The sequence below is a fragment of the Dreissena polymorpha genome, chromosome 1 (genome assembly GCF_020536995.1).
Source record: "Dreissena polymorpha isolate Duluth1 chromosome 1, UMN_Dpol_1.0, whole genome shotgun sequence".
Taxonomy (NCBI): domain Eukaryota; kingdom Metazoa; phylum Mollusca; class Bivalvia; order Myida; family Dreissenidae; genus Dreissena; species Dreissena polymorpha.
Window position 1 is genome coordinate 188259628 of NC_068355.1, and position 12873 is coordinate 188272500.

Genomic DNA, 12873 nt, shown 5'->3' on the forward strand with positions numbered 1-12873 from the left:
AGCTGGTTCGGTGATATATTTTTGAAGAAATAATTGACAACTAAGAAAATTGATGGGATAAATCGATTACTAGGTCGGTTCCGAATAAAGCGAAGCTCATTTTGCTCTGTCCGAAAATCTGAACCACTCAACATGTTAATGGTTGTTAATTGCTGAAATTAAATACAATTATTGAATATTAAAATTGTTCATGGTTCGTATAAATTGTTCATGTTAGAATATTTTGTTCGGTATAATAAAATAAATATTACATGTTTGACAGGGTGACAGTAAATTTGTCAACTTTCGGAAAAATACTGTCAACCTTGGATTCGCCTCGGTTGACAGTATTTCCTTAAGTTGACACATTTTCTGTCACCCTGTCAGACATGTTATATTTATAGACTGTTGCCCGCTGGAAAAATGACGACATTTTGTTGAAAAAATCACGTCATTTCACAGTTAAACAGTGAAAATTATCTATGTTATCGATTACTGTTGACTGTTTAAATACAAATTTACTTTCCTATTTTTTCTATGTTTGAAATTTTATCAGGTAATTAAACATTTATTTCATGGAGGCTTGGTGAAAAGTCAAAACTGTTGTCCCTCGGTATCAGGGCTGACATTTGCATCTGTTGCCCTCGGCCTATCAGCCTCGCTCAACAGTTCCAAAGTCATCCCCGATACCTTGGGACAACAGTTTTGACTGTTCACCGCGCATCCATGAAATAACTGTATATTAGTACCCGATGCTTTATATAAATGATAATTAATTATTGTTTTGCTAATTCCTTGTCGAAAAAGAAAAGTTGCAATTTTTTAAACTGTTACCGGTGAATATTTCGAACTGTTGATCGGTCAATAGTTTGAACTGTTGCCCGCAGGAAAAATGATGTCATTTCGTCGAAAAAATGACGTCATTTCACAGTTAAACAGTGAAAATTATCGATATTACCGATTACTGTTGACTGTTTAAATACAAATTTAATATTCTCTTTTTTCTTTGTTTGAAATTCGATCAGGTAATAAAACATTTATTTCATGGATGCTTGGTGCATAGTCAAAACTGTTGTTCCTCGGTATCAGGGCTGATACCGTGGGACAACAGTTTTGACTGTGCATCGCGCATCCATGAAATAACTGTACATGTATACTGATACATGCCGATGCCATGAAACCCTTGGTGAAAGAGTCCCGCTTAAAGAACTTAAGTTGTCTTACTGTTTCGCCTTTTCTCATGTAGCACACTTAGCGTCGCCCGTACGACCCATTAAAAAAGGGCATTACCTCATCAGAAAGAACAACGTTCTTCCATGATCCATCTTCAATCTCTTCACTTCATGTATAACTGCCATTGTCTATCCCTCTTTTATTTAAGCCATGTTATGCTGATGAACTTTGATTTTTTATGTTAAGCTTCCAATATTGTGGTGATTACGTTATAAACAGTTTGTTTAAAGATGGCTTCCATAGAAGACATCTCACGTTGGGTGTGTGGTAAACTTTGGCGATAATACGATTGAATTTTCTAGTGACGTCCGGTTCGGTCACATTTCGACGATATCTAAACTTTGGAATAGGAAGGCCAGCATTGATATGTTTGCGTTGATGTCCACTACTATCACGAATGTTCTTGGTGGAGCCCGAGGAAATCGAATCCTAACTCATTTTGAATACTCTTTGTCGTGTTTTAGTCTTCAACAGTCCAACAACTACCCCTTCCAATATATCAGTAATTTTTCTACGCACCATGCTATAAATGACGAATCGAAATTTCGAAAATTATGATTGTACATTGTACATGATATATTAAAAGCTATTTATACATGCGTTTTTTACGCGTCACTTTCTAATTATTTATAAAGACTTTGTTCAAATATAATCTGGGCGCCTCTCGTATATTAAACACGCTATCGATTTTACAATTACAGATATGTTCAATAATTGGGTAGATACTGTCAATAATGCCCGGCGTTGTGAACGCATATTCGATAAACAGAGCTATTTGATAAATAAATGCTGCAAAATTTAAACCACTAGTCCTCCACAGTGGTGATAAAAGGGTGTACATTTGCGAGCACGGATTAGCCGCGAGCCAAATCAACATACGTGTATAGAAAATATAGGAGTTCCGGCACACAGAGTAAGTCATTGTACTCAATTATTATGCAGATAGATCTGTTATTATTTTCCGTTGTTAACTTTTCTTGTCCAGCACATAGTCTGTACTATGAAAGTCTTGCTGTAAGTCATTATTAATGATACCAATCATCAATCATCATCCTTGTTTCAGCCGTCATTGTTATCCTGCTCACCCTCAACAACAACAACAAAAAGAACACCATTAACATCATTAATATAACACTTATCATTATTCGTCATTACCATCATCGAGCATATCGATACAAAAAAAACAAAAATAAATATCAATAATTAGTTGTATTTGACACCATTTGACCCGCGTCATGCAAAAATGGGTCTAATGCCATATGTTTACAGCGTAGCTCTAGACCAACCTGCACATTCGCGCATTCTGATCAGTACCTTTCCAGTCAGCTAATAATTTACGAAGAATCGAGAGAGACTTTATATCGGACAGCGTCGCTCCTGATCTGAATGCGCAGGCTGGTTTGAAACTACGCTGGATGGCATAATACCCATTTTCGCATGATAGGGGTTATTTTAGCTTCTTTATTCATTGAATATGATGATTTACTTGTACACGTCTCACCCGTTCGCCGGCGCAGCGTTAGGTAATAGCGCAATATTCTGTGCAACAAATCCATATCTCTGCTCCTACTGCATGTATTACTTTTAATGTTCAAGCGTCTCCCGGAACTTTATGTGAGGTCACTTACCAAAGACGATAACTCTGACCTACACACTTTGCCTAGTATTTCCTTTTTGGACATTTCGTAATTTTGTATTATAATGCGGGTTAGCGTTTGTGTGCAGCAAATTCATATAACCCTATAAATTTACAGAGTAAAGCCCCTTACATCATTAGACGAGTCAGGTTAATGAGTGTGCAAGATGGACTCCAGTTCCCGGTTACCTTCAGTACACAAAACGTACAGAACATCTGCAAATTTTCAATTTAAATATAATGCGGTGGCAATAAACAAACCCCATAATACTGATTGGCAATGAAAAAGAATAATGGCCCATTTTACGTAGACGATTCTTGGAAATGTGTGTATGCAAATACATTATATCTGCTAATGAAACACATATGCAATTGAAACTTGAGCCATATCGTCTGAGCCCATAACCAAATAACCTTCAATGTTCCAGAATTAATGTTTCACTTCCACAGAGAATAGATCGTTCTTAGGACATTTCAAAGCAAAGCGATGCTCCTGTATAATAACATTCAGAAATACCTGTTTGCACAATCAAAGTTTTATAGCAAACGTCTTATTTCGGCACTGAAGCATAGATTAGAAGGAGCTGGAGGGTACTGCCAAGAAAACACACTTTATTGCGATGTCAAAAATCTGTTGAATGTCTAGTAACATTTCAAAAATTCAATATTCAATGGGTTTAAATGTAGTCCGTATCATCATATGATCTATTGAAGGCCTTTTTATCCCCACGCTTTTTGAAAGACGTGGGAATATTGTGGTTATCTCCGCCGTCTGTCCGTCCGTCCATCCTTTCTGGCCACTAATCCTCCTACACTATAAGCACTAGAACCTTGAAACTTACACACATGGTAGCTATGAGCATATGTGCGACAGTGCACTATTTGTAATTTTGAGCTGACCCCTTGGTCAAAAGTTGTTGGGTTAGGGGTGGGGCCGGGTCAGAGATCTTCACTCATTTTTTAATGTTATTTTCATTGACTTTTTCATTTCTGCACCGATTTACTTTAAATTGATACTGAACATCTCTTAGGACAATACGGTCAATCTCAACTAGACATGGCCCCATTACCAACTCCGGGGCGCTCCCTGGGTCAAACAAGTGGCGTGGGGATACGCGTCGGCCTCTGCCGCGCCATTTCTAGTTTTTTTTTCTGAATCTACAGTCGTCGATGTTTTCAAAGTTTACCCTTTGATTAATGGTTAACGGTTTATTGCAAAAAGGTGTAAAAATAAACTTTAATTTAAACACTGTCCAAATCAGCGTAAAACATTAATCTTCATTGAGAACTTGATGCCAGTAAAAAAATTATCCACAATTATATCATGATTGTTTTTAACTTTGAACAACTCAGTTACTGTTCTGAAGTAAAACCAAGCCCTCGAAGGTAATTAAAATGCAAAAATTCCGTGCGAATACCGTTACATCGTTGCTGTAAACAGTCTAAATAAACTTAATTCCGTACAGTCAGTATTTTTCAAAAAAGTAACTCGCTTACATATACCCAACGACACCCCAAAATGCCAATACCTAATAAATAACTGTTGTCATTGTTATTACTTTATTTTCAATACCTAATAAATAACTGTTGTCATTGTTATTACTTTATTTTTTAAGTTTTAGTCATATATTAAAATATTATTTTTAATCACAAACAAAACCAACAGGTTAAGGAAGAATTACGATAATGGATATTAATTTTGAATGGTTCACTTGTTATATACCGTCAAAATTGCATGTATCCGATTACCGGCTAAACACTGTATCGCCCACATGCGGGATACGTGTATCATAACCCTATTCACAATATATAGTATTATATCAAGGTCAGAATGGCTTATTTGTGATCTGTTAAATAATCTCTTGAACAAAAAGTCAGTCATTCACGAACGAACGCTTGCAAAACCATAACATCCTTGTTTTGTGTGACAAAAAAAATGGAATAACTGACGAAACTAAAATTCTTATGTAATATTCATTTGTTTTATTATATGTAATTAAGCTATTTAAAGATTCACATTAAACATAACCAAACTAGCAAACTTGGTTTCTATCGCACAATTTTTACAGGTGACGCGACAGAGGATACAACTATGGGTTCCGGATTTGGTTGCTATCCCAAGCCAACTGCAATAAGCAGTAAGATAACGCCGTGTTCTAGCCGTGCCTTGGCGACAACTGCAATTGCACCTTCAACATCCGGGTTACCAGCGACATCCGGAAAACCAGTGATATCCGGGAAACCAGTGACAACCAGGATACCAGTGACATCCGGGATACCAGTGACATCCGGGTTACCAGCGACATCCGGGAAACTAGTGACATCCAGAATACCAGCGACTTCCGGGATACCAGCGACATCCGTGATACCAGTGACATCCGGGAAACCAGCGACATTCGGGATACCAGCGACAACCGGGATACCAGCGACATCAGGGATACCCGTGAAATCCGGGGAACCAGTGACATCCGGGATACCAGCGACATCCGGGAAACCAGTGACATCCGGGATACCAGTGACATCCGGGTTACCAGTGACATCCGGGAAATCTGTGACATCTGGGATACCAGTGACATCCGGGATACCAGCGACATCCGAGAAACCAGTGACGTCCGGGATACCAGTGACATCCGGGATGTCAGCGACATCCGGGAAACCAGTGACATCCGGGATGCCAGTGACATCCGGGATACCAGCGACATTCGGGAAACCAGTGATATCCGGGATGCCAGTGACATCCGGGATACCAGTGACATCCGGGACACCAGTGACATCCGGGTTACCAGCGACATCTGGGAAACTAGTGACATCCAGAATACCAGCGACTTCCGAGAAACTTGCGACATCCGTGATACCAGTGACATCTGGGAAACCAGCGACATCCGGGATACCAGCGACAACCGGGATACCAGCGACATCAGGGATACCCGTGACATCAGGGGTACCAGTGACATCCGGGATACCAGCGACATCCGGGAAACCAGTGACATCCGGGATACCAGTGACATCCGGGTTACCAGTGACATCCGGGAAATCAGTGATATCTGGAATACCAGTGACATCCGGGATACCAGCGACATCCGAGAAACCAGTGACATCCGAGATACCAGTGGCATCCGGAATGCCAGCGACATCCGGGAAACCAGTGACATCCGGGATGCCAGTGGCATCCGGGATACCAGCGACATCCGGGAAACCAGCGACATCCGGGATGCCAGTGACATCCGGGATACCAGTGACATCCGGGACACCAGTGACATCCGGGTTACGAGCGACATCCGGGAAACCAGTGACATCCGGGATACCAGTGACATCCGGGATACCTGTTACAGCCGTGATACCAGCGACATCCGGGAAACCACTGACAACCGTGATACCAACGACATCCGGGAAACCAGTGACATCCGGGATACCAGTGACATCAGGGTTACCAGCGACTATTTCAGAAAATGTAAGAGAGATTACACACACCCGGAAACCCGAAATGCTGTAAGAAGTAGGATGTGCTAGGCTAGGAGAAGTTGCCGATAGATTTCGATGAATTTCGGTAGGGTAAGTAAATCCAGTTCTATAATTGTTTAAAGGCATTTTTGAATTAAAATATATTTTGGTGTATGCAAAGGAGGTATTAACATGTATGTTAGGACAATCCTTTTATAAATATTCAGGATTTATTGAAATATTGCTATTTAAAGTCGACGATGCAGGGATTTGTCCCATATTAAGCACTTCATTTACACATTTCTTTAAAGAAATGCCAGTGAAAAAGTTTTTGCACCGACAATTATATTAACCAATGTCCCCGAGTAACATATCTGCCAGGGTTTCTAAAAAAATTTCGTATTGGTGGAAAAATTCAACTTTATATTCAACATGTTGATGAAAAAATGATATGACATGGTGCTGTACAAAGATGTCGAGATATGACATGAGTGCAGTTCATTTATAAACTCAAAAGCTCACTATTACAGCTGAGTTATGCCCACTCTGATGCATTGAAGATCATTTTCATTAAACTTTGAGGTTTTATTATTATATCCGTTCTGAAGCTAAGTTAATTTCCAGCTAATTTGTATCTTTTTTATTGTTTGAAAATCATTGTAAATGCAAAGCAATTAGTTCATACAGGTAAAAATATACGTCCGGTAGGCAATCTTAACATTTATAATAATATTTTCTGCCTTAATTCCAATTATGGGTAGACTTTCATAAATGTGAACTAAATTTGGATCTATTATACATGACTTCATGTTGACAGCTTTGCAAACATCTCCGACAATGCACGCGTGTAAATGTTTGTCTCTTTTCGTTCTTTTTGGTAATGATATATGCAAAATGTAAACATTTATTTTCAAAACCCAATCCGCGCCTCCTTCTTATGTGACTTTAAATAGCCATATTTCAATAAAACCTAAATATTAATAACAGGATATTTCTAGCATACATGGTAATACCTCCTTTGCATACACCAAAATGTATTTGTATTCAAAAATTCCTTTAAACAATTATAGAACTGGATTTACTTACCCTACCGAAATTCATCGAAATCTATCGGCAACTTCTCCTAGCATCCAACTTCTCACAGCATATCGGGTTTCCGGGGGGGGGAGGGGGGGGTTACAGCGGTGTTAAATCCCACACTTTTGTCAACTCGTGCTTGATTTGCTTTAAATTATTAAAATTGACGTCGGTGTGTTTATATGTATTATTATATTTCCGTAATTTACTATTATAACACATTGGTTGTCATGTCAAAAAGACAAGAAAAATAAAACAAATTACATAATTGGCATGGTACAAAAGCAAATAATTATATATGCATACACTTTAATATAAGCCGCTCTCTGGGAAAACGGGGCTTTATGCATTGCATACAGTGTCGTCCTAGATTAGCCTGTGCTTTTCACATACTGAATGTTTCGTTTCAATGAAGTCTCTTCTAAACGAAATCCAATCTAGGCGAAAGGAGTCGTCCCTGATTAGTGCTGAAAGCCTATTAAGAAAAGACACTGTACGCACATGAATTGAGCCCCGTTTTCCTTAGCAAGGTTCATATATAGTTACTGTATAGTATAATTTCCCACTTTAACTAGGACCCTGTCTTTTATAAGATCTTGCGACATATTTTAGAAACGACTGATTTTTAAGTTCGCAAAATATCAACATGCATGGCCAAAATCGTCCTAAATTAAAAGGAACGCGAAAGCTACAAATGCAATGAATATAAGTACGATCTATTTTTAATCATAGATGCCGGTTATAAGCAATTATGTCTCTTCAAAAAATTGTATCGTCATATTAATGTGTCGCCTGATGTTTAGTGAGGCGTTTTTGTGTATGTCCGGAAAAGAAACATGTCATACGATCCATGTTTCCTTAGCGAGTAGTACTAGGCTAGTTAACACGCATAATGGTTATCATAGATGAGCATCGTTTTGGGAAAACTGGGCTTAATGCATGTGCGTCAAGGGTGCCATGATCTCAGAATAGCATGTGCAGTCCGCACAAGTTAATCAGACGATACTTTCTTCTTTATCTGGATTTTCGCTGAGAAGAGACTTCCTTTAATCGAAAATTACCATAAAAGCGGACAGTTTCGTCTATGATAATCTGGGACGACACTTTACGCACAAACATTAAGCCCAGTTTTCCCAGAACGAGGCTTATATAGAGTCGCTGCTTTCTTTCTCCAGAAAATGAAGCAAATATACAACACAGCGGTGTCACCGGCGGTGAAGCTCCGGAATGAAGCTATTTGGGGACACACGGATTTGGAGTGTCCGCCTTCCGCCAAGATCGTGCGCATCTTCACCAGTAGCACCTTCACTGGTGAGTAGCCGTAGTAACGGGGAAGTTGAACCTGAGCAGCAGCATAACCGGGGTAGTTGAGCCTGGTAACGTATAGTGACTAGCCGCAGTACCGGAGTAGTTGAACCTGGGAACAAATAGTGAGCAGCCGCAGTACCGGGATAGTTGAACCTGGGAACGTAAAGTGAATAGCCGAAGTATCGGGGTAGTTGAACCTGGAAACGGATAGTGAATAGCCGCAGTATCGGGGGAGTTGAACCTGAAAACGTATAGTGAGTAGCCGTAGTACCGGGGTAGTTGAACCTGTGAACGTAAAGTGAATAGCCGAAGTATCGGGGTAGTTGAACCTGGAAACGGATAGTGAATAGCCGCAGTATCGGGGGAGTTGAACCTGAAAACGTATAGTGAATAGCCGCAGTATCGGGGTAGTTGAACCTGGGAACGTACAGTGAGTAGCCGCAGTATCGGGGATGTTGAACCTGGGAACGTATGGTGAGAAGCCGCAATACCGGGGAAGTTGAACCTGGGAACGTATAGTGAATAGCCGCAGTACCGGGGTAGTTGAACCTGGGAATGTATAGTGAATAGCCGCAGTATCGGGGTAGTTGAACCTGGGAACGTATAGTGAGTAGCCGCAGTATCGGGGTAGTTGAACCTGGGAACGTATTGTGAGTAGCTGCAGTACCGCGGTAGTTGAACCTGGGGACGTATAGTGAGTAGCCGCAGTATCGGTGTAGTTGAACCTGGGGACGTATAGTGACTAGCCGCAGTATCGGGGATGTTGAACCTGGGAACGTATGGTGAGAAGCCGCAATACCGGGGGAGTTGAACCTGGGAACGTATGGTAAGTTAGTAGCCTCAGAACCGGGGAGATTTGTGAGTAGCCGCAGTTCCGGGGAAGTTGAACCTGGGAACGTATAGTGACTAGCCGCAGTACCGGGGTAGCTAAACCTGTGAACGTATAGTGAGTAGCCGCAGTATCGGGGTAGTTGAACCTGGGAACGTATAGTGAATAGCCGCAGTACCGGGGTAGTTGAACCTGGGAACGTATAGTGAATAGCCGCAGTACCGGGGTAGTTGAACCTGGGCACGTATAGTTACTAGCCGCAGTACCGGGGTAGTTGAACCTGGGAACGTTTAGTGAATAGCCGCAGTATCGGGGGTGTTGAACCTGGGGACGTATAGTGACTAGCCGCAGTATCGGGGTAGTTGAACCTGGGGACGTATATTGACTAGCCGCAGTATCGGGGTAGTTGAACCTGGGAACGTATAGTGAATAGCCGCAGTACCGGGGTAGTTGAACCTGGGAACGTATAGTGACTAGCCGCAGTATCGGGGGAGTTGAACCTGGGAACGTATAGTGACTAGCCGCAGTACCGGGGTAGTTGAACCTGGGAACGTATAGTGACTAGCCGCAGTATCGGGGGAGTTGAACCTGGGAACGTATAGTGACTAGCCGCAGTATCGGGGGAGTTGAACCTGGGAACGTATAGTGACTAGCCGCAGTACCGGGGTAGTTGAACCTAGGAACGTATAGTGACTAGCCGCAGTATTGGGGATGTTGAACCTGGGAACGTATAGTGAGTAGCCGCAGTATCGGGGGAGTAGAACCTGGGGACGTATAGTGAATAGCCGCAGTACCGGGATAGTTGAACCTGGGAACGTATAATGAATAGCCGCAGTATCGGGGGCGTTGAACCTGGGAACGTATAGTGACTAGCCGCAGTAACGGAGTAGTTGAACCTGGGAACGTATAGTGACTAGCCGCAGTACCGGGGTAGTTGAACCTGGGAACGTATAGTGAATAGCCGCAGTACCGGGGTAGTTGAACCTGGGGACGTATAGTGAATAGCCGCAGTATCGGGGTTGTTGAACCTGGGAACGTATAGTGACTAGCAGCAGTATCGGGGGTGTTGGACCTGGGAACGTATAGTGACTAGCCGCAGTATCGGGATAGTTGAACCTGGGAATGTATAGTGAGTAGCCGCAGTACCGGGGGTGTTGAACCTGGGAACGTATAGTGACTAGCCGCAGTATCGGGGTAGTTGAACCTGGGAACGTATAGTGACTAGCCGCAGTTTCGGGGTAGTTGAACCTGCGGACGTATATTGATTAGCCGCAGTATCGGGGGTGTTGAACCATGGGGACGTATAGTGACTAGCCGCAGTATCGGGGTAGTTGAACCTGGGAACGTATAGGGAGTAGCCGCAGTATCGGGGTAGTTGAACCTGTGAACGTATAGTGAGTAGCCGCAGTATCGGGGTAGTTGAACCTGGGGACGTATAGTGAGTAGCCGCAGTATCGGGGTAGTTGAACCTGGGAACGTACAGTGAGTAGCCGCAGTATCGGGGATGTTGAACCTGGGAACGTATGGTGAGAAGCCGCAATACCGGGGTAGTTGAACCTGGGAACGTATAGTGAATAGCCGCAGTACCGGGGTAGTTGAACCTGGGAATGTATAGTGAATAGCCGCAGTATCGGGGTAGTTGAACCTGGGAACGTATAGTGAGTAGCCGCAGTATCGGGGTAGTTGAACCTGGGAACGTATTGTGAGTAGCTGCAGTACCGCGGTAGTTGAACCTGGGGACGTATAGTGAGTAGCCGCAGTATCGGTGTAGTTGAACCTGGGGACGTATAGTGACTAGCCGCAGTATCGGGGATGTTGAACCTGGGAACGTATGGTGAGAAGCCGCAATACCGGGGGAGTTGAACCTGGGAACGTATGGTAAGTTAGTAGCCTCAGAACCGGGGAGATTTGTGAGTAGCCGCAGTTCCGGGGAAGTTGAACCTGGGAACGTATAGTGACTAGCCGCAGTACCGGGGTAGCTAAACCTGTGAACGTATAGTGAGTAGCCGCAGTATCGGGGTAGTTGAACCTGGGAACGTATAGTGAATAGCCGCAGTACCGGGGTAGTTGAACCTGGGAACGTATAGTGACTAGCCGCAGTATCGGGGTAGTTGAACCTGGGGACGTATATTGACTAGCCGCAGTATCGGGGTAGTTGAACCTGGGGACGTATATTGACTAGCCGCAGTATCGGGGTAGTTGAACCTGGGGACGTATAGTGACTAGCCGCAGTACCGGGGTAGTTGAACCTGTGAACGTATAGTGAGTAGCCGCAGTATCGGGGTAGTTGAACCTGGGAACGTATAGTGAATAGCCGCAGTACCGGGGTAGTTGAACCTGGGAACGTATAGTGAATAGCCGCAGTACCGGGGTAGTTGAACCTGGGCACGTATAGTTACTAGCCGCAGTACCGGGGTAGTTGAACCTGGGAACGTTTAGTGAATAGCCGCAGTATCGGGGTAGTTGAACCTGGGGACGTATATTGACTAGCCGCAGTATCGGGGGTGTTGAACCTGGGGACGTATAGTGACTAGCCGCAGTATCGGGGTAGTTGAACCTGGGGACGTATATTGACTAGCCGCAGTATCGGGGTAGTTGAACCTGGGAACGTATAGTGAATAGCCGCAGTATCGGGGGAGTTGAACCTGGGAACGTATAGTGACTAGCCGCAGTACCGGGGTAGTTGAACCTGGGAACGTATAGTGACTAGCCGCAGTATCGGGGGAGTTGAACCTGGGAACGTATAGTGACTAGCCGCAGTATCGGGGGAGTTGAACCTGGGAACGTATAGTGACTAGCCGCAGTACCGGGGTAGTTGAACCTAGGAACGTATAGTGACTAGCCGCAGTATTGGGGATGTTGAACCTGGGAACGTATAGTGAGTAGCCGCAGTATCGGGGGAGTAGAACCTGGGGACGTATAGTGAATAGCCGCAGTACCGGGATAGTTGAACCTGGGAACGTATAATGAATAGCCGCAGTATCGGGGGCGTTGAACCTGGGAACGTATAGTGACTAGCCGCAGTAACGGAGTAGTTGAACCTGGGAACGTATAGTGACTAGCCGCAGTACCGGGGTAGTTGAACCTGGGAACGTATAGTGAATAGCCGCAGTACCGGGGTAGTTGAACCTGGGGACGTATAGTGAATAGCCGCAGTATCGGGGTTGTTGAACCTGGGAACGTATAGTGACTAGCAGCAGTATCGGGGGTGTTGGACCTGGGAACGTATAGTGACTAGCCGCAGTATCGGGGTAGTTGAACATGGGAACGTATAGTGACTAGCCGCAGTATCGGGGGTGTTGAACCTGGGGACGTATAGTGACTAGCCGCAGTATCGGGGTAGTTGAACATGGGAACGTATAGTGACTAG

The 12873-nt window shown here is 43.5% G+C and overlaps 2 protein-coding genes across 5 annotated transcripts in view; one reads left to right on the forward strand and one right to left on the reverse strand.

Moving 5' to 3' along the window:
• Positions 1–12873, reverse strand: part of LOC127864285 (uncharacterized) — a 502833-nt gene that overhangs the window by 295005 nt on the left and 194955 nt on the right. The window lies entirely within an intron of this gene.
• Positions 1932–12873, forward strand: part of LOC127864284 (uncharacterized) — a 58908-nt gene continuing 47966 nt past the window's right edge. Inside the window, exons 1-4 of one of the 3 annotated variants that reach the window (XM_052403952.1) lie at positions 1942–2125; positions 4918–5397; positions 5452–6299; positions 8542–8677. In XM_052403952.1, coding sequence (XP_052259912.1) covers positions 4941–5397; positions 5452–6299; positions 8542–8677 — 1441 coding nt within the window. In that variant the 5' untranslated portion in view covers positions 1942–2125; positions 4918–4940. Of the gene's footprint in view, positions 2126–4917; positions 6300–8541; positions 8678–12873 lie in introns of all 3 variants that reach the window. The other 2 variants (XR_008041677.1, XM_052403951.1) reach the window with 2 other exon arrangements.